The sequence below is a fragment of the Penicillium cataractarum genome, assembly GCF_028827025.1.
Source record: "Penicillium cataractarum strain IBT 29864 chromosome Unknown utg000009l, whole genome shotgun sequence".
Taxonomy (NCBI): Eukaryota; Fungi; Ascomycota; class Eurotiomycetes; order Eurotiales; family Aspergillaceae; genus Penicillium; species Penicillium cataractarum.
In genome coordinates, this window is record NW_026622745.1 from 3946936 (window position 1) to 3966184 (window position 19249).

The window sequence follows — 19249 nt, forward strand, 5'->3', positions numbered from 1 at the left end:
GGGTATAGAGAGAAAGCAAGAAAAGAAGCATCTGTTAGGGAAATACCCCTCAGGGTATCATTCCGGGGAGGGGCCCGAGACTAGTGCATCATCCCTGGTCGGCCTGAGTCACCAACGATTTCGAGGTGTAGATGACGACGTGATGAGAACGTCAAAAGCCAGGTTTCCCCCTAGATAAAAGACACAAAATCATGCGAAATCTCTATTGGAGAGCTATTGGGCCTGTTTATATGGGCTATGGTACATCAACTATTAAGACAAGTAAGTACTCGAAGTGGGGTTTTCTCTATCCGGTTGCCTTTCCCTTTCCCAAAACATTAAAGCAGAAAGATGCTAGTTTCAGATCATGAATTCTTCTTCTCCTCAGATTGGGCCTCCTTTTCTTTCTTCTTCTGGGCTTCCAGCTGCTCAGTGACTTGGACGATGGCCCGCTCAGCCTCTAGAGCCAGCTCGGGGGCATCTAGGATCGAGGCCAACTTCTTCGCATCGGACATCTTTAGTAGCACACGGTCGTCCCCCTGTTCGATATCCTCAATTAACTCGGATGATTGGGTATCGACCGAGGTACCATCAAGTATACGCGATGCGCGCTTGGCGTATAGCTGCTCGAGTTCGGGTAGGGTAGTAGGATTAAGGAGGTTCTTCTCCACAAGGAATTCCAGGTGTCGCGAACCATTCAGCGCTGGGAAGATATTAGCGATTTATATCGGATAGGAGGAGAATATGGGCTTGACTAACCGCGCCAATGTGACCAGCCTCGGTAGGCCATGTAGAAGAACGGAATATTCGGGACCCTGCAGGGGAGAAGAGCTTCGTCAGATGTGATATTCGCCGAGAAGGCAGATCAAGCAACTTACACTGGAACCAGTGCAAAAGGAGCTGTCAGGGGAGCAATGACAAAGCTCCACCACATTTTCTTCCTATGAAACTCCTGTCGCTCCGTCGCGATCTTGCGCAGCATATTCGGGACATTCTCGAGGCGCACCGAGTTTCCAGGATAGAGCACATCGATTTGCTTGGTGTTGTAATTCTCATCTATGCGCTGTTGTGACTTGAGCGATGGGATGCTCTTAAGTCCCCATTCTTCGAAAGGGATGCGCTGTTGAACCCGATTGCCCCAAGTGACAAGGTGCTTCTTCCAGCCTGACTCAGCCTCTTCCCATTTCGCCCATGTCTCGGCAGCCTTGCTTGTTGTTCGGTCGAGTAGTGATAACTCTTTCGAGGCGTCGCGTCGTAGTGGCCGAGCGTAAATCAATGCTCGTCGCGTCGAGATGGGGATCAGGAAGAGGCGCATCGCGGCGAGGGATGAGGATGATTAAGGTCGGAGTGTCGGTTTGTCGCCGAAGATAGAAGGGGATGAAGGAAAGAAGAGGCAGTAGAGAGGGTGCTCTTATTGTCTGCAAACCTAGAGAAAAGCGCCGTGGAGAGATACAAATTCAGTTTTTTTTTTCTGTTTTTAGCGGAGGGACAGGACGGGGAAAGAGAAAGAGGCTAAGAGCAAGCAGGGGGGGGGAGACGTCATTCCGCGGCTGGCAATCTCGTTTGGTACTCGGAGATAATCTTGGACCTACACTACTACTACTAGTCCAGGACCTGGACCCTCCATCCCGGAGCTCACATCGTGACCAATTCTTCTCTCTTTCACTGGGCATTGGTTTTGCCCAATTGTCCTTCGTCTGCAATTACCACGAACAGGCATGCGCAGCTTGAGTTAACTTCTACCGTCAGCTCCGATCCTTTTTACCCTACGCGGCCATGGATATCATGCACTGCTCCAAGTCCGACCATGCTGCGGGACGAACCTGGAATGAAAAGCCGTTGAAAAAAGTTCCTACAGGCTCTTCTTCGTCAAATACACTGACAACTCACCTAAGCCTCGACACTCAGTCCGCGGTCCCTAACGGATCTGACTCCCCAGCCACGGCAACGCGAACACCCAATGGTCATACACTGGAGGAGATCGCCCGATACCAACATTTTACATTGCGCACGTTACCAGGTACACCGAAATCCTCGCCTTGATTAATTACGCGCTTGAGACCATATTGCTGATACCAAATCCTTTCTAGCATGGATCCGATCGGTCGAAGAAATCGATGATGACGCCGAGGAAGCCGCGGCAACGGACCGATTACTACCCTCCCAGCCTCGCGATGCGCAGGTTGCTCAGCATAACCACACTCCTTACAATATCTCCAGCCACGACTTTGCACAAATCCATGATCCAGGTTTCTCCGAAGAGACCGTGCCGAACCGGGAATCACGATGGGCGACGTTTTCGCGTATGATTCAGTACCCCCGCGAGTATGTGGATGAATCAAAAGAGGTCACATCGGATTGGTTGAATGATAATCATGGGAATTACTCGGAGCCATGGCGCGGCAAGCTCCTGGACGGAGATAGCCCCGAGAACCCCTTGCACATCAACGCGCGTAGGCGGGAGATCTGGATCAAGCGCTTCCAAACCTCGCTGCTGAGAAGTCCAATGGTGCCGCTGATCCTACGACTGACGGTCTGGTGCTTCTCGTTGTCTGCATTGGCTTTGGGTGGATCTATACAGCATTTGTCGGACAAGGGCCACACTGACCAGGGCCCGTCAGCACTGATGGCAATCATTGTTGACGCGGTAGCTCTGGTTTACCTTGTGTACATCACTTTCGATGAATACACGTCGAAACCTCTGGGCTTGCGCTCTCCGTCAGCCAAGGCACGGCTCATTCTTCTCGATCTATTTTTCATCGTTTTTGACTCTGCCAATCTGAGCTTGGCATTCAACTCCCTATCCGAGGTGACGGGCTCCTGTACGGAAGCCGAGGTCAATCAAATATTCGACCCCCGGAATGACAATATCTGCGTACGACAGAAGGCTCTTGCATCAGTTTTATTGATTGCACTGCTTGCTTGGCTCTTGACCTTTTGCCTCAGCGTTCTCAGGTAATTCCGAACTGACATTCTACTGTGACATGCGTGATAGACTAACTTGGTGATAGGCTCGTTGAAAGAGTGAAACACTGAGATTGACTTCCAAATTCGGCATCGATATTGGGATCATGCCTTTTTGGATAATACTCGAATTGGGTTTGGATCAATTACACACTTTGCTTTATACATACAGGGCAGGGCCATCCCCTCCGTATAAAGGATCGTGATGGAACCATGCTAGATTTTGGATCTCCCTGGCTTTCTCCCCTTCGCCAGCCTCGCCATAACACATATCCCACTGTTTTCCAGGAGGATATGACCCCACCATATCGAATGCCTTGTCGCCCAGATCCTCCAACAGGCGATGCCCAACCCCTGCGGGCACGATAATCAAATCACCACACTGGACCGTTGGCTCGAACCGCTCGGGATTCTCTTCGCCACCAAAGCAAAGCCGAGCCTGCCCCGCAACGACGCCGAGAACTTCGTGGCTAGTGGAATGAAAATGGGTCGTACTGTACATAGTATACACCCATTGGGGGACCACTTCACCTATTGCTTCCAGGCGACGCTCAAGCTCGGCGGGTGTGGCGTCAAAGGCACCATGGTATATCATGAGTGGTTTTAATTGGATCGAGGTATTGGGAATTCCTCGCCATGCAGGGATCTGGCGAGAGGTCACTTGAATCTCTGATGGTGGGTGGAAAGCCATGATTGGGTTTGAAGGTGAAAGCTCCAAGGTCTCTGCCCCTTTTGGGGTACGGTCGGCTTTTAGCTATGACAATGACGTCATTTATAGCGCCGTACACTTTCATGCTGGTGATCAAAGACTATTCATGAATAGTTTTAAGAGACCACAGCTATGACCTCTTTTAATGCTATGGGAGCTGTCATGGCAATGCGATCTACTGCCAATGAAAAAAACGAGGGAGCTATTGGGGGGCAGACTGTTGATCTGCCGTAGTGTATACGATGGAGACCCGCTTCCTTTGGTGCTACTTGTTTGCTGCAATTTGGGCTGTTCTATAGAACTCGAAAGAACAATAGATACCGCCATTTCTAATAGATGAAAGACCGAAGTACCAAACCTAGGAAATTCCATTGTTATTGAAATAGTACTAGCTACATTCCGACACCTAAAGTAGAGAACTATAGTACGTAACTAAGCTTCCATTCCCCGAAAAGTCCGATCGAGACCCGCCCTCACCGCCTGCTACAAAAGAGCCCATTCCCCACGCTCGCCCTTCCCTCAGCCTCATCCAACATCTGCCCGCCACATCTTCTGCCTAATCTCCTTGATCTTTTCTCTCTCTCCTCCCCCGGGCCTTCTTCCATTTCTCTCTCTCGTCCTCTCGCTGCCTCCACACGGGGTTGGGAACCCTACGCGCCTTCCGTCACCACGAGCATCCGACGCCGTGACTCGTGGCGCTACATCAGTCTCCGGTCTTGGAGAGTGTCGGTAGCGTAAGTTATTCCCCAAAGAACAGTCCAGTATATCACACTGGAAAGTCACCTCCTTGTCAGCCATGGCTAACACACCATATTGGCTCCCAGGTTCCAAGACATTCTCTCTTCATCGGACAACTACGCCCCTTGACACCATGCCTCCCGCCATGCCGCAGACCCCACACAAGGATGACCTCGAGGAAACGTGAGTTGGAAATATCCTGGATGGCTGATCGTATGATTTTGGTTATGCAGACTCTCTGACCGTGACACAGTTGGTCATTTTTGGAGGCGGGGATCAACAGTGTGATGCTGAAGCTGGAGGAAGGCGTCGACATGAAGACTGTAGGTGACGGAAATCTTGCCAAGAGTTCGATCTTGTGTTTATTACTGGGGCTAACATTTGCATTTATTGACTTAGTACATGGCTCTCTACACGTGCGTCCCTCGACCCTTGACAATACGATACGCTTTCCTCGCTGACAAACCGAATATAGGGCCGTACACAACTTTTGTACTTCGCAGAAAGCCGTTGCCAACAACCAAGGTCTCCAAGCCCATCGTGGAGGTTCGTTTCCCGTCCCACCCCCCGTTGGAGTTGTACATTCGGGGCCCCACCAGCTAACGCGGACTGTCCTTTCCGCAGCACACCTTTTGGGCGAGGAGCTTTACAAGCTACTTGGAGAGTACCTCTCCCGTCACCTGGAAGTTGTCCTAAATGAGTCCAAAGGACATGCCGAAGAAGCTCTTTTGGGTTTCTACATCCGCGAGTGGACCCGCTTCACGACCGCCGCCAAATACGTCAACCACCTGTTCAGCTACCTCAATCGTCACTGGGTTAAGCGCGAGATTGACGAAGGAAAGAAGAATGTGTACGACGTGTATACTCTGCATCTCGTCAAGTGGAAGGATGATTTCTTTGAGAATGTTCATGAGAAGGTGATGGATGCCGTGCTGAACTTAATTGAGAAACAGCGAAATGGAGAAACCATCGAACAATCGCAGATCAAGAGCATTGTCGACTCGTTTGTATCGCTGGGTCTAGATGAGAACGACAGCAAGAAGTCTACTCTCGAGGTCTACCGCCAATACTTCCAGCGACCCTTCATCGATGCCACCAGGACATACTACGAGAACGAATCACGGCAGTTTGTCGCGGAGAACAGTGTTGTGGAATACATGAAGAAGGCGGAGGCTCGGTTGGACGAGGAGAAGGCCCGTGTTGGCTTGTATCTTCACCCGGATGTTGCCAAGACTCTTACGGAGACATGCCTGGACGTTCTGGTGACTGCACACTCTACCTTGCTTCGTGATGAGTTCCAGATCTTGCTGGATAATGAGCGCCAAGAAGACCTGGCTCGGATGTACCGACTACTCTCGCGTATCAAGGAGGGCCTGGACCCCCTGCGTTCTACCTTTGAGAACCATGTGAGACGGGCCGGTTTGGCGGCGGTGGAGAAGGTCGCCTCGGAGGGCGACAGCTTCGAGCCCAAGCTGTATGTGGATGCTCTTCTTCAGGTGCATACCCGGTACCAGAACTTGGTCGATGACGCCTTCAACGGCGAGTCCGAGTTTGTCCGCTCTCTTGACAATGCCTGCCGTGAGTTTGTCAACCGTAATCGCATCTGCAAAGCCACCACGACCAAGTCTCCGGAGCTTTTGGCGCGGTACACCGACTCTCTTCTCAAGAAGGGATCCAAGGCTGCCGAGGAGTCGGAGCTCGAGGAGATGTTGGTCCAGATTATGACGGTTTTCAAGTACATCGAGGATAAGGATGTCTTCCAAAAGTTCTACTCCAAGATGTTGGCGAAGCGTCTGGTCCACGTTAGCTCCGTGTCTGATGATGCCGAGACCAGCATGATCAGCAAGCTGAAGGAAGCATGTGGTTTCGAATACACCAACAAGTTGCAGCGTATGTTCCAGGACATTCAAATTTCCAAGGATCTTAACGCTAGTTACAAGGATTGGCAAGACAAGGTTCTTGATGACGATGACCGCAAGCGCATGGTCGATGCCCACTACCAGGTTCTGGGTACCGGCTTCTGGCCTCTCCAACCCCCTACCTCCGACTTTACCGCCCCCATTGAGATCAACCGAACTGCCGAGCGCTTCCAGAAGTTCTACTTTGACAAGCACAACGGCCGCAAGCTCACCTGGCTGTGGCAGCTGTGCAAGGGCGAAGTCAAGGCCAACTACATCAAGAACGCCAAGGTGCCCTACACCTTCCAGGTGTCTACCTACCAGATGGGCATTTTGCTTTTGTTCAACGAGACGGATACCCTTTCATACTCTGACATCCAAAAGGCCACCACTCTAGTCCCTGAAATTCTCGACCCCAACCTTAGCATTCTTCTGAAGGCTAAGGTGCTGATTGCCAGCCCCGAGGGAGCCAAGCCCGACCCCTCTACCACCTTTACCCTGAACTACAACTTCAAAAACAAGAAGATCAAGGTCAACCTTAACATTCAGATCAAGTCGGAGCAGAAGGTGGAAGCCGACGACACACACAAGACCATCGAGGAGGATCGGAAGCTGCTGCTCCAGGTAAGTTATATCGGCCCGAATACCTCGCCACTACGTTGTTAAACATCATTCTAACTATTTCTTTATAGTCCGCCATTGTTCGTATCATGAAGTCTCGCAAGAAGATGAAGCACGTGCAGCTGGTGAACGAAGTCATCCAGCAGGTCAAGTCTCGCTTCCCGCCCAAGGTTCCTGATATTAAGAAGAACATCGAAGCATTGATGGAGAAGGATTATATCGAGCGTCTAGACGGGGATGAGATTTCTTACATTGCTTAATGTCTTTTCGCACTTTTCTCACCCCCCTATCTCCATCACCACCATCTTCGCAACTCATCGCATCTACACTACCTACCCCCTTGCTTCATTGATTCTCTCTTTTTCCTTTTTCTTGTTAGCCTCTTCTACACAGTTCCCCCACGGCTTCTTCTCTCTTCCCGTATGCGTCACAGTAATGGGCGCGAGGAGTCTGAACCTGAAGGGACTGGTAAAAGGGGCATTGGCTTGGGTTGGGATGACAAGGAGCTACGGAGCAAGAACCACTACATTGTCTGTTTATTTTATGGTCCATCTTTCATCATAGCGTTGAGACGACAGATCAATGATAACCCGGAATTTTCGTTCGTCGTCGGCTATAGCTTCGGCTGGTCTATTTTTTTTGGTGTTGTGGTCATCCTCATCATGGAGGCTAGTAGTGTTGTGCGGTCTCATAATCTACATCGAAATCGATCATCGAAACCACGCAGAGCTGAATAGTAAATGAAACGCGGTTTTTTCTATTATCTTTTCATGTTCTGGACTTTAGCATCGTACAAAGTCGGGAGGCTGTTATCATATCTAGTATTTATGTCATATTCACAGGCTGGAGACTGTATTGAGAAGGAAGAAAAACAGTAAAATGGATAAATATGAACAAGGCCATGGTTGAATGGAACGAAGGATATAATCTCAAAGTGGATAGGGGTATGGGTATGGGTATGGGAATGCAATGATACAAAGGCGAGTGTTATAACAAGACAAGAAATGATGATTAATGCACAGGACGCAAGGGAATGCAATGCTCTATGTATACTATAGTCACTGAGTGCCGACAGACTCCTTGGCAGAGTCCTTGGGTAGTTCGGCAGTATGCTCTTCCAGCTTCCCAGGAGGCGCCGTTACCGAGTCATCCGCAGAAACGGCAGCAGACTCGCTCTTCTCGGGGTTCATGTCCACGCGCAGTCCCTCATGGGGCGTCAGAGACACGGAAGTAAACCCATCATCATCTGCATGCGGTTCTGGAAGAGGCTTATCCTGCTGTGGGTTCAGCTCGGCCTTCCTCTTCTCGGCGTCGGCTCCGTACGCCGGGAATCCCTGGGATAAGGGGGACTTTGGGAATGGCATATCAGCGGCATCGACCTCCTCGCGCTTAAACTCGCCGCTTTCGCGACGGAGAATGATATTACTCCATCGCTTTCGACGGCTCAGACTGCGCGATAGACCTTCTGCGCCTTCGCTGTGTCGCTGCATTGAGCGGCGACGGCCCCGGTCGGAGTCGAAGACTGTTTCGCTGACTGTGGGTAGGACGGGCGTGGATGGTGATGCGGTCATGCCCGGGTTTGGGTTGGGGTTGGGACCCGGCGAGGAACTGCGCTTTTCTTGCCATTCGCGGCGCTTGTCGCTTGCCCATGAACCCCATGAACTGAAATATGCTCCAGCTTTTTGGCTGGCCGCGGACACGGATGCTTGTGCTTGGGTTACGTCGATGGATGGTCTTTGGCGGGCGCCGAACCAGGAGGCAGAAGTTTCGGATGGCGATTCAATTGGTGTTGGTTGCGGGGAGCTGGGGCCCTCTTTGTCGATTGAGGTACGTGTTGATTGCGAGGCTTTCTCTTCGTTGCGCTTTCTTTGGGCTTCGCGCATAGACTCGATATCGGACCAGAAGCTGTTGAAAGCGGCGCTGACTTTCTTTTGACCCGTTGACAAGTGGCGGTTGAGTGCTTCTCTGCCTTCGCGGACTCGTTCGTCGAGATGGAGATCGGCGACTTGTTGGGATAGTCGGCGTTGGACGTCTTCCATAGTCAAGCCACCGGCACTGGGGTGTCGTGGCTCGGTAATGGAGAAGAGGAGTGCGTCCGAAGTTAACTTCGAGAAGAGTGCGTAATTAGAAGTCTTCTGCCATTGAGCAAGGAATTCCACGCCGAAATCAAGGGCGGGATCGCCCTCGATATTGAAAGTTTGAAGCTGTGCTCTGCTCCGATGCGGAGAGTCGCCGGAGGAAAATGAGCTGAGTTCTTCGTGGTATTTCATGCATGATAGGAGTGCGAGCAGGTACTCTTCGAATTGAAGTCGAATGAACTCTTCCGAGCCCATGAAGCCGAGGGTCTTGGGTCGTGATGGGTGAGCTTCATCCCATGTGTCGTTGACGATCTGAGTAAGGAGGTCGATCCAGCGCCTATCAGCCACGGAGAGGATAAGGGCATTGCGGAGTGGCAGGGATGAGATGCTGATACTGTCTTCGTCAAGCTGTATAGTGAAACCATTCGGTCAGAAACACAGTCGAAATTTGCTACAAGACGAAGCACTGACGTTGATTAAGATATCGCTATAGCGGTCCTTTTGTTGCAATAGCAGCGAATTCGTTGATCCCACCACGTATGACTTGGTCCCGTCATCGGCCAGCAGATCCAGCTGCTGTAGAGGGGTGTATGGTCCGAACATGCTTCCCTGGGAGTGGTGTTAGATGAAATCCTGTCAGAATGTGATTGCAATGAATACCTTGCCGAAAATTTGCAATGGCAGACCCATATATGCCAACACTGATCAAAAACAGTTAGTGAGACCATTACAACACGAAGACATCAGATTGATGCTGCTTACGTGAACTTCGATCACTGGTCTTCAGCGAGGTTGGTTTCTCAACGGTCTCCGCATAACTGTCGAATGCAGGATCCGCGCAGTCTTGAAGAGAATTGATGAGACCAGGTATTAGAGAAATAAGAGAGAATTGAATCATGCATAAACGCTCGCAACGAGTGCCAAAGAAGAGCATCTGAAAAGTTAGTACGAAAATCAGCTTAAAAGCATGTGAATCAACATACCTTGGGCTGCAGTAGTAATCCTTTGAATAGAACCAGGGTCTGATACTTGAACTCGTGAATCATTTCTCGGAGGGAAAGACCTTTGGATGAAATTAGTCAATTGGTATACCAAGAGAGAATCTTCCGATACTTACCCAGGTTTTGATCTTTTGATTCATCATTCAACAAGCTTATCACCAGACCTTCGCGGAATTTCTGTCCAGAATAATCAAATCAGCATGCTGCCCAGAGATCCAACCATAATGTGAAACATACCCTCAGGATATCGATATCAGAGAAATCCCTATCGATCAATCCTCTAGTCAGCCTTTGCCGCATTTGAACCATATACGTCCCCATCCCATAAAGCGTCTAATGATTGAACAAAGTAACCAAATCCACGCATAGAATCAATCTTTAGCGCTGAACGTACCGCTGAGCAAACCATGCCGAGGTAACCACGGACAACTTCTCACGCAATTGACCCACCCTCTGCGGGCTATCTGTAACCACCACCACGGCTTTTTGTACGGTGGACCGAGTCACTTCGGGCGGACGATTAATCAACAGACTCGAGTCGAGCTGGCGGGAGCAAGCAATGCCGAAAAGCGAGGTCGCAGGCGCAGTCGACGTTTCCCTCTGGCGCAATGTGAAATAGGAGAACTCCTCGGTCGAACTAGAGTAGATCAAGGTTCCAATATGTTAGCGCAATTGAGAGAGACAGCGCGGCGGCTGAGAGAGGTCAAGTAAATGACTCTAGAAGCTTGAATGCTGTGAGGATCTCTCGGTGAGGAGTCTGTTACGTACAGATGTGCGCCATCTGACAATGCCATGAACGGTAGTAGAGACCAGTCATTGTCGGTAGCCGGACTCGTTCCCTCGTCACCGATGCAAAGTTCAATCTCCGGGCCCCTGCAGTAACCATTAGCGAGCTAGTTTCAACCCACACCGACTCTGTAGTCAATGCGCATGCGCGGTTCTCGAATCCCCACGAGACAGCTAACTCACCGCGCATGGTGGAAGTCAATCACCAGCACAATCGGGTTTTGTTTAGGTTGGACGGCCATTGGGGGCGTGCGGGGTTCGATTGTGGGTTGGTCGAGGGCGCTCTTATGGGGTAGACGCCAGGGTCTCAGGGGAGGTGTTTTCCACAGCCAAGTACAGCCAAAGGGGCCTGATGGTGATTAGATCGCCATGAAGCAGTTGTGCGCTAGGAGAAGATCGAGGGACGATCGCATAGTTTAGGGGATTTCGATACGCTTATCGCTCACGTGGTGATTGCGGGCGGTGTGAGAGGGTCCCCCGCGATGAGCTCGGGATTTGCTTGTCTTGTTTCTTTGGTGGTGGGCTTTTGGGGTTGTATTCTAATTTGATTCGTAGTTCCACTAGGATATTAGGGGGTGTAAAGTACCACCAAACTCTAGGTACTGTAGTACTGTAGATTAAAGGGGAGAGTACACCAGGTGTACGTCACAACGCGACAACGCTCGAGACCATGGAATTTCCCCTCACCAACCAATTCTTGACGACGCCGTAGGAGTTATGGACAATGACTTCCAACGAAGAGAGGGAAAAGAAGAAAAAAGAGAATCATAAGTAGTCAGATAGGAGACCAAGAAAACAACAACATTTACGCCAACTTGGAAACGCATTTCCCAAGGTTCAAAAGATGATTTGGGCTTTCATGTGCAGAAATAGAATCCGACAGAGAGAACAACAGAACAAGTGCAGAGTGACAAGACTAGCATGGCTGCATATTATCACCTATACGTAGGTTTGGGGAGCCATGCCACTGTGCGATGCACCCGCAACCAGCGCCTGGCCAGCCTCGTTTGCTTGATCAATGTTGTGGAAGTCGAGGATTTCAGAGTACCTGTTCCACATTGTTAGCACAATGGTCGAAAAACTGTAGAATGCCTGTATCCAAGATCGGTATGTCCAAAACCTACATCATAATCTTCCAAGTATCCACGGGCAGGTCGGCATCGTTGAAGGACCAGTCGAACTTTTCTTGCGCAACTGGCTCATCGGTAGGATCGTGGTAGGGGGCCAGGTATGGGTGGGCCAATGCCTCATCTGCGCGAATGCGCTTCTTGGGGTCGAATACTAGCATCCGCTCGAGCAGATCCACGGCTGCAGAAACAATGGTTAGTGAACTTGTGATGATCGGAGGAACCCGGAGGAGGCGCGGGAGATCGGAAGTATCGCATACCATCGGCATCAGCATTGCGGAACTTGTTCGCCAGATTTTGGCGCTCGCGCTTGGGGAGAGACTTGACGAATCGCAGAGTCTATACATAGATTGAACGATTAGCACATCCGGTGATTCTCACAGTTAGAGTAGAAATCGAGGATGAAAGACTCACGTTTTCGCTGCAGATAGTCTGAATCACATCATCTGGGGGCGTACCCAGCAGCTCCGTAATGATCGAGAATTGGTTGACATGATCCTTTCCGGGGAAGAGAGGCTTTCCCTCCAACATCTCGGCGAAAATGCAGCCCGCGCTCCAGATGTCGACCTCCACGTCATACTTTTGCCAAGTAAGCATGATCTCGGGGGCACGGTAGTATCTCGTGGAAACATAACCGGTCATCTGCGGGTCTTGAATACGGGCCAAACCGAAATCGCAGATCTTCAAGTCGCAGTTTTCATTAATGAGGATGTTGCTGGGCTTCAGGTCTCGGTGGACCACACCGGCCGAGTGGACATATTTCAATCCACGCTATAGCAGCAAGTTTAGTATGGATGCGAGGGAGAATCGAGATATAGACTGCGAGACTTACGAGAATCTGGTAGAGGAAGTACTGGATGAATTGCTTCTCCAGCGGGCGAGAGGTCAAGAGGCGGTGGAGATCGGTTCCGAGGAGCTCGGTGACGAAGTAGCTGCAGCTATATTAGTGCCCGTGTGTCGCGAACACCTGAATTGCGACAACTTACATGTCCTCGAGGGGGGAGATAAAGATGTCGCTCAAGCTGATAATCTGCAAGGGTGGTCAGTTGCGTTGTTGGCGTGCGGCCGCGGGGTGTCACCGGAGGGGGTGAGGGGTAAAACCCACGTTCTCGTGTCGGAGATGCTTGAGCAGCTTCAGCTCGCGGTAGGTACGTTTAGAGAGGACCGGAGTGCTGAAGGGCTTCATGATCTTCTTGACAGCGACCGGCTGGCCGGTCAATTGGTCTCGCGCCGAGCTATCGGGGTCACGTTCCGGTCAGCTGTGGGATATCTCTCTCGCGCGCGGCGCGATGGCCGAGCAGGGCTAGGATTCGTGACATACCAGACCAGCCCGAAGGCACCCATGCCTACCGGCTGCAAGTCCGTGTATCTAGAATTGCGAATCTTAGCGATCGGGATTGAAGAATCCAAACATTGAGGGTCCGGGAGAATGCGTACCGGCTTGTGATCTCAAAGGTCGTGCCGAAGATCTGGGATCGTACGAATTCCGCCATGATGGAGAATTAGATGTTAAAAAGAAAGACAGAGCGCGTTGAATAAGAGAAAGAAACTTTTTGGAACAGTGAAGGCGTATGAGGAAAGGGGTACAGAGGACAGGACCAAAAGAGACAGAGGGGAGAAAGATGATGTGGGGAAGGGCCCTTTCGGTGAAAAGCGCAGAAAACAAGGACGATGACGTTTGCGACCACCGGAAGGCAGGTTTCGGGCTGACTAACCGCCCCGGTTGGGTTCTGGGTTTGCGGCCTTGTTTTTGACTCTGTATACTGGTTCCTGAATGATTAGCCTTTAAAGAGCCTATAGGAGGCTTATTTTTTTTTGGCCTGGCTGCTCTTCTTAGGCTGATAATTATCCGTGTGTCTATGTCTTTCTTCTATATGTTTGTGTGCCCTGATGTACCACACCCTGCTAACACTAAAACTCCCTCGAGCCTCCCCCCACCCAAACCACGCGGCGCCCTGGCCCAGACTGGCCAGACCCGGTCGACGAACCCGGAAGAGGTTTCCCAGCCTACGATCCGGAATTCTTTCGTTTTCCGCAGCCCACTCGACAGTAGTATAGACAGCGGATATCCTCCGTCTACTACTTTACACTACATCTGCACATGTAGTGTAATCTCGACCCCGTGACCAAACTATATAAGGCTCAGTACGACCCTGGTCGATAAGAAGAGAGCCAAACCTTGGAAATTCCCCCCAACCTGCCTCTTTTAACCGCGCTTAGCCCGCCCAACACACTTGATGTGTTGTGCGGCTGTCATTCGTGGCGCCTTTTGCCCCGGTACGCCTCCGGAACTCTCCTCACATGTCATTCCTTCAATCCTGCTACTGGCCAGGGATAATCAGTCTCATACTATCTTCCTTTTTACCGGGACTGGACTTGGCTTAGGCCTGTGCTAGTTAGACAGTCCCGTGGCTACCTATACCTGATTAGCCTGGCCTACTTGAGTATATCTACCGGATTCTCGTATCTGCTGCATTAACTCTACGATATCCGCTTCGTTGGAGGCGGGATGACGTGGTAGTTGATCGGTTCGGCTACTATGTATAGAAACTATTTTGATAGTCTAACAACGTGGACTCAGTCCTTTCGCCAATCATTCATCATCGTACAGTCCGTAGTTGATTTTTCAAGAGGTTAGAAGATCGCAATGTTGGGCACCACGGACCAAGACATGTGAAATAAAAAGCAAGCCACACTTCTGCATGAAATGAAGAACAGACGCCAAAAACAAAGCCATTTCTGATCCTCCAAGGATTGAAAAAGACAGGGCTGCATCTTGGTTTAAACTTTCGGTGTCAAAAGCGGAGACTGGAAGGGTTTCTCCTAAAGCTAGTCGAAGATCAATACAATTATTTGGTTGAAGAGTATCTAACCTACTATAGTAGAAGGGGTAGATTGGAATATACAGTATTTCTATACCGGCCCTTCCCACATTGTACGCCCCTGTGTACATCCCTCCACCGATATTTCATGGTCGCTCTACACCGCACCTTGCGCCCGCGTTTGAAGGGTTATGAGTCGTGAGGAACAATCCAGCGGTGTACTCCTGGTCTGACATGTCAGTCAGGAGTCCCTTTAGGTGTATGGCTGACCCCCAGAATTCATCGCCCTGGCAGTACCGAATTCCAATAGTGTCTCTCAGGTTCTATTCTTGTCTCCGCCTGCAGAACGTGGGGAGGCTGAACCGGTCCTGGGGGCCTTGGGGCCTGAGGCCACAGGTCCCCCATGTGCGTCATGACTCTCCACTTTGAAAAGCTCCGGTGGGTTTTTGGGCTGGAGACACCAGGCGAAGGATGATATAGTACTGTACAATACTGGTAGTACCCCTCACTAGGCGATCGTGACTCGAGAAAATGTCCTCCCCGCCAATAATTATCCATAATACAACAGTTCGATGGTCATGTCGCATCGGAAGGATCATCTATTTCTCCCTCGTTCTCTATAGACAGAGTGAGGCGAACAGGGCACATACACTGCCTCCCTAGCTAGGTAATTTTAGGAGAGCCGCTCGTAGTCAAGGTCCAGTAAGAGTTATGTAACTAGTTCGGACTGCTGTCAGAAAGGAACCATGATCGGGGGGCTTGTGGCGCCCCAACCCTTACCCGGACGAGGATCGTGGTACTCGCCCTTGTCAGCCCTTGTCCTTTTAAACGAGAGTCGCCCTTTGGAAGTCCTCCCTCGATGGCCGTGGCCGAGATAGGAGAAAAGGACCATGTCTACCAGATCAACCCCCTAATAATAAACCACGGCGGAGACCTCTGGAGCCCGTATTGAGGGGTGTATTCGAAATTACCTTGGCCCCCAATGCGTAGTAAGCCCAAGTGTCTAGGCGAAAGTTTCGAGCCGCGCAAACACCATAGGGTCAAGGCTAAAAATGGGTTATACGGCGTAACTTGTAGAATGTATGTCGAAAATTGTATACGGAGTACATACTCAGTTTCCGATATCCCGGGGGAATAATACACCCTCTCAACGGCAAAGTCCTCGAAAACCGTTGGTAAAGTCGGCATAGCCGGAGAGAAAGTTGAGGGCAATACCAGCAATAATACGGGAGGGATCAATGCCCAGAAGGAAAAAGTCGGCCAAAAAAAACACCAAGAAAACTTTGTCCAGTACTACTGAGTGTACTCCGTATAGTATACTGTACTGTACTCTATACTGAGTACTAAGTTCTCCGTACTCCGTACTGTACAGTCCAGCCTGTCGGGCGAAAGCACCCTGTAATTACGGGCCCGATGTAAGCTCAACCCGTACACGTTTCTTACCCCCGTACCCTCCTGACATCTCCACTCCCCCCAGCATGACGATGGTCACACTGGAACTCCTCTCGACTCTTCTTTGATCTCTCTCCACCGTTGACTCCGATCCTCATCGCCTTGCCCTTCTTCCTAGCCGACTCTCCGGACTCTAGCTCGGCCGGGCAATCCGTTCCGTTTCTCGCCAACCACCCCAATCCGACACACTTGACGACCCTCTCTTCCTTTCCCTCTCACAGTCTCGCTCGTTCAACCTCCTCTTTCGCTCTCCGATCGGTGCCCCCTCCCCTCCCCGCCTTTTGACCCTCACCGAATTCCAATCTGCGCGATTTCCCTGCCGTCGCAGGCCTCACCGACACTCCTGTACCCTCGGTTGGCGTCGAGTCTCAACCCTGAGCGTTGTGGGTGGCCGTCTTCCCGACCAAGCGAAGGCTGCGGCCATCCCGACGGGCTGACACCGATCGCTTCCGCGCACGGTACCCGGGACGTGCTCCCTGCTGGTTTGACGATTTGAAGGACACACAAAAAAAATAGGAACTGAGCATACACAGCGATTCACCATGGGCTCCTGTTTCAGCTCGGAAGCTACGGGGGATGCGGAGCAGAAGAAGAAAAGCCAGATGATCGACCGGAGGCTCGAGGAAGATCAGCGACGGCTACGTAGGGAATGCAAGATCCTTTTGCTGGGTATGTGACCATCGTCCGCGCGGTCCGTTGCGCATATGACACCGGCTAGAGTTTAAACTCACAATGGGGCAGGATCCGGAGAAAGTGGCAAGTCTACGATCGTGAAACAGATGAAGATTATCCACCAAAATGGCTACACCGTGGAGGAGCTGGCTCTGTACCGGTTAACCGTGTACAAGAACCTGCTCGACTGTGCTAAAGCTCTCATCGATGCATATCACCATTTCTCCCTTGAACCGTCCAGTCCAAAGGTCAAGGACTATATCGCGCTCCTGGAGGAATACCATGTGGACCCGGACCCCAATACTCCGCTTGATGGGAAAATCGGCGACGCAGTCACTTACCTTTGGAATGACCCATGCACATCAACAGTCTTGGAACGGCAAAATGAGTTCTATCTGATGGATTCCGCGCCCTAGTAAGCAGCCGAGAACCCGCATATTTTCACCGATCGCGAAGATTTGCCCGCTGACTGGTGATTTAGTTTCTTCGAGGAAGCCAAGCGAATAACGGCCCCGGATTACATCCCCAATGTATCCGACGTTCTCCGAGCACGTACCAAAACTACTGGTATATACGAGACGCGGTTCACAATGGGTCAATTGAGTATACAGTATGCACTCGGATACCTCTCAACCCCTATATGATAGGTGACTAACCCAGGTTTTGCAGCATGTTCGACGTCGGCGGCCAGCGAAGCGAGCGGAAGAAATGGATCCATTGCTTTGAGAACGTCACCTCGATCATTTTCTGTGTCGCATTGAGTGAATATGATCAGACACTGCTGGAAGAGAGCAACCAGGTAAGGCTAACGACTAGCTCCACTATGCGCTGTCCATTTCGAAAGCTCACGATTTTTAGAATCGAATGATGGAGAGTTTGGTTCTCTTCGACTCCGTAGTCAACTCTCGCTGGTTCATGCGCACAAGTATCATTCTCTTCCTAAACAAGGTCGATTTGTTCCGCCAGAAGCTACCACGCTCTCCGTTGAGCAACTATTTCCCGGATTACTCGGGCGGCAACGACGTGAACCGCGCGGCCAAGTATCTTCTGTGGCGATTCAACCAGGTGAACAGAGCCCACCTGAATCTATATCCTCAGTAAGTTTCATGAGACTTGTTTGCGCCCATCCCGAAGACGCGCCTTCTGATCATCTTGTTTGTCTGTAGCCTCACCCAAGCAACCGACACCACAAATATCCGACTTGTCTTTGCAGCGGTCAAGGAAACCATCTTGCAAAATGCATTGAAAGACTCTGGTATTCTATGAGCTGCTGGACACTCTTCCGAAAACCAACCTAAAACCCGTCACCTATATCCTCCCACCTACCTATCTCTCTCCTCTACAACCCTCACGATACCATCCGAACATCTTCATATACCTATTCAATTCTACAAATACGTCCTTTGAATCTCAAACAATCTATTCTGGACCCTCCCGCCCCACCTCTTACGATCTACCATACCTTTTTTTCGACTACCCAATTACTCGATTCTTATTGCTGGACTAGCTGCTGGCGTTTACGGCGCTTTTGTTATTCCCTCCTTTTTGAATTATTTCCCCGGCGCTTGTTAGGTGATACCCCCACCCTTTTTGGTATCTACAAGGAGGTATTCGGTTTTCTTCCTTTGTCACCGTGGCTCCTCTACTGCGCCCTGGAATCCCAGGTAGTAGTTTTGAACAGACTACCTGGTGCCTGTATATGGGGTTTCTTTCCTTCTTCTATGGATCTAGCTATCGCCGCCAGCTTCAACCCGGGACGAGGAATTACTTTCAACTTCAAAAGTCGCTGGGATACTTCCTCCCCTGCGTGGTTTTGGGCGAGGATTCCCACGCCAACTCTCGACCCTCACGCTTTTGTGTTTGTGGCCACCGGCCTTTCCATATGTTATGAATAGCTTTCGACAGTTATCCTCAAATCTGTGTTTTTCTAGCCTCTTTTTTTGTCTGATGCATATCACGGCGGATTTAACCTTGTGTGATTTGATCCCTGATCTATATCTCCTGGCCCATGCTTTGCTTTTGATGCTTTTTAACTACTATTTTACTTCTGTGATACTTGCCACGTTTGGACTCGCGACCTCAGCGCTTTGATGCATATGATGCTTTTCTCATCTACTCGATATCTATTATCCTTCCCCCTGTATTCTTTCGAGGGTCTTTTCAGCGGCAAGTTGATACAACTTCTTAATGGTCCTTTGATATTTCCTGTTTCTAGCATAGACCACCAAGTGGAGGTCTCTTCATGATCTCTGGCATCTGGAACTGGAACATTCAAAGCACGTGTGGTCTCCTCGTCCGGCATCGGCTTGAGTATCTTATCTTTTGGGCATTGACTGAAATCTACTGCCATGATCTTCAATTCTCAGCCTCCTATTTCTCGTGATCGTAGCATTGATATCTAC

The 19249-nt window shown here is 50.5% G+C and overlaps 7 protein-coding genes across 7 annotated transcripts; 3 read left to right on the forward strand and 4 right to left on the reverse strand.

Moving 5' to 3' along the window:
* Positions 1 to 344: 344 nt before the first annotated feature.
* N7496_012036 (mitochondrial K+-H+ exchange-related family protein) lies at positions 345 to 1294 on the reverse strand (the record flags this gene model as incomplete). The annotated part of the gene is made up of 3 exons (XM_056704949.1): positions 345 to 682; positions 739 to 794; positions 858 to 1294. The coding sequence occupies 3 exons, from the start codon at positions 1292 to 1294 to the stop codon at positions 345 to 347; spliced, it is 831 nt and encodes a 276-aa protein (XP_056550909.1).
* Positions 1295 to 1755: 461 nt separating this feature from the next.
* N7496_012037 (phospholipase D regulator) lies at positions 1756 to 3015 on the forward strand (the record flags this gene model as incomplete). The annotated part of the gene is made up of 3 exons (XM_056704950.1): positions 1756 to 1999; positions 2070 to 2934; positions 2991 to 3015. 3 exons carry the CDS (start codon positions 1756 to 1758, stop codon positions 3013 to 3015), a joined length of 1134 nt encoding a protein of 377 aa, XP_056550910.1.
* Positions 3016 to 3103: 88 nt separating this feature from the next.
* Positions 3104 to 3634, reverse strand: N7496_012038 (cupin domain-containing protein; the record flags this gene model as incomplete). The annotated part of the gene is made up of 1 exon (XM_056704951.1): positions 3104 to 3634. One exon carries the CDS (start codon positions 3632 to 3634, stop codon positions 3104 to 3106), a length of 531 nt encoding a protein of 176 aa, XP_056550911.1.
* Positions 3635 to 4523: 889 nt separating this feature from the next.
* Positions 4524 to 7169, forward strand: culA (cullin culA; the record flags this gene model as incomplete). The annotated part of the gene is made up of 5 exons (XM_056704952.1): positions 4524 to 4573; positions 4644 to 4713; positions 4790 to 4806; positions 4866 to 6912; positions 6981 to 7169. 5 exons carry the CDS (start codon positions 4524 to 4526, stop codon positions 7167 to 7169), a joined length of 2373 nt encoding a protein of 790 aa, XP_056550912.1.
* Positions 7170 to 7967: 798 nt separating this feature from the next.
* Positions 7968 to 11016, reverse strand: N7496_012040 (uncharacterized protein; the record flags this gene model as incomplete). The annotated part of the gene is made up of 10 exons (XM_056704953.1): positions 7968 to 9395; positions 9459 to 9596; positions 9648 to 9688; positions 9750 to 9921; positions 9971 to 10050; positions 10105 to 10165; positions 10226 to 10253; positions 10383 to 10625; positions 10757 to 10861; positions 10958 to 11016. The coding sequence occupies 10 exons, from the start codon at positions 11014 to 11016 to the stop codon at positions 7968 to 7970; spliced, it is 2355 nt and encodes a 784-aa protein (XP_056550913.1).
* A 697-nt stretch (positions 11017 to 11713) lies between these two features.
* sakA (mitogen-activated protein kinase HOG1) lies at positions 11714 to 13430 on the reverse strand (the record flags this gene model as incomplete). Its single annotated transcript, XM_056704954.1, has 9 exons — positions 13339 to 13430; positions 13223 to 13270; positions 13007 to 13136; positions 12888 to 12931; positions 12734 to 12833; positions 12316 to 12672; positions 12162 to 12240; positions 11899 to 12082; positions 11714 to 11822 (listed from the first exon to the last, which is right to left on the reverse strand). Exons 1-9 carry the CDS (start codon positions 13392 to 13394, stop codon positions 11714 to 11716), a joined length of 1107 nt encoding a protein of 368 aa, XP_056550914.1. The 5' UTR covers positions 13395 to 13430.
* A 3287-nt stretch (positions 13431 to 16717) lies between these two features.
* gpaB (guanine nucleotide-binding protein subunit alpha gpaB) lies at positions 16718 to 18113 on the forward strand (the record flags this gene model as incomplete). The annotated part of the gene is made up of 6 exons (XM_056704955.1): positions 16718 to 16844; positions 16917 to 17262; positions 17329 to 17457; positions 17517 to 17646; positions 17706 to 17944; positions 18014 to 18113. The coding sequence occupies 6 exons, from the start codon at positions 16718 to 16720 to the stop codon at positions 18111 to 18113; spliced, it is 1071 nt and encodes a 356-aa protein (XP_056550915.1).
* Positions 18114 to 19249: the final 1136 nt, after the last annotated feature.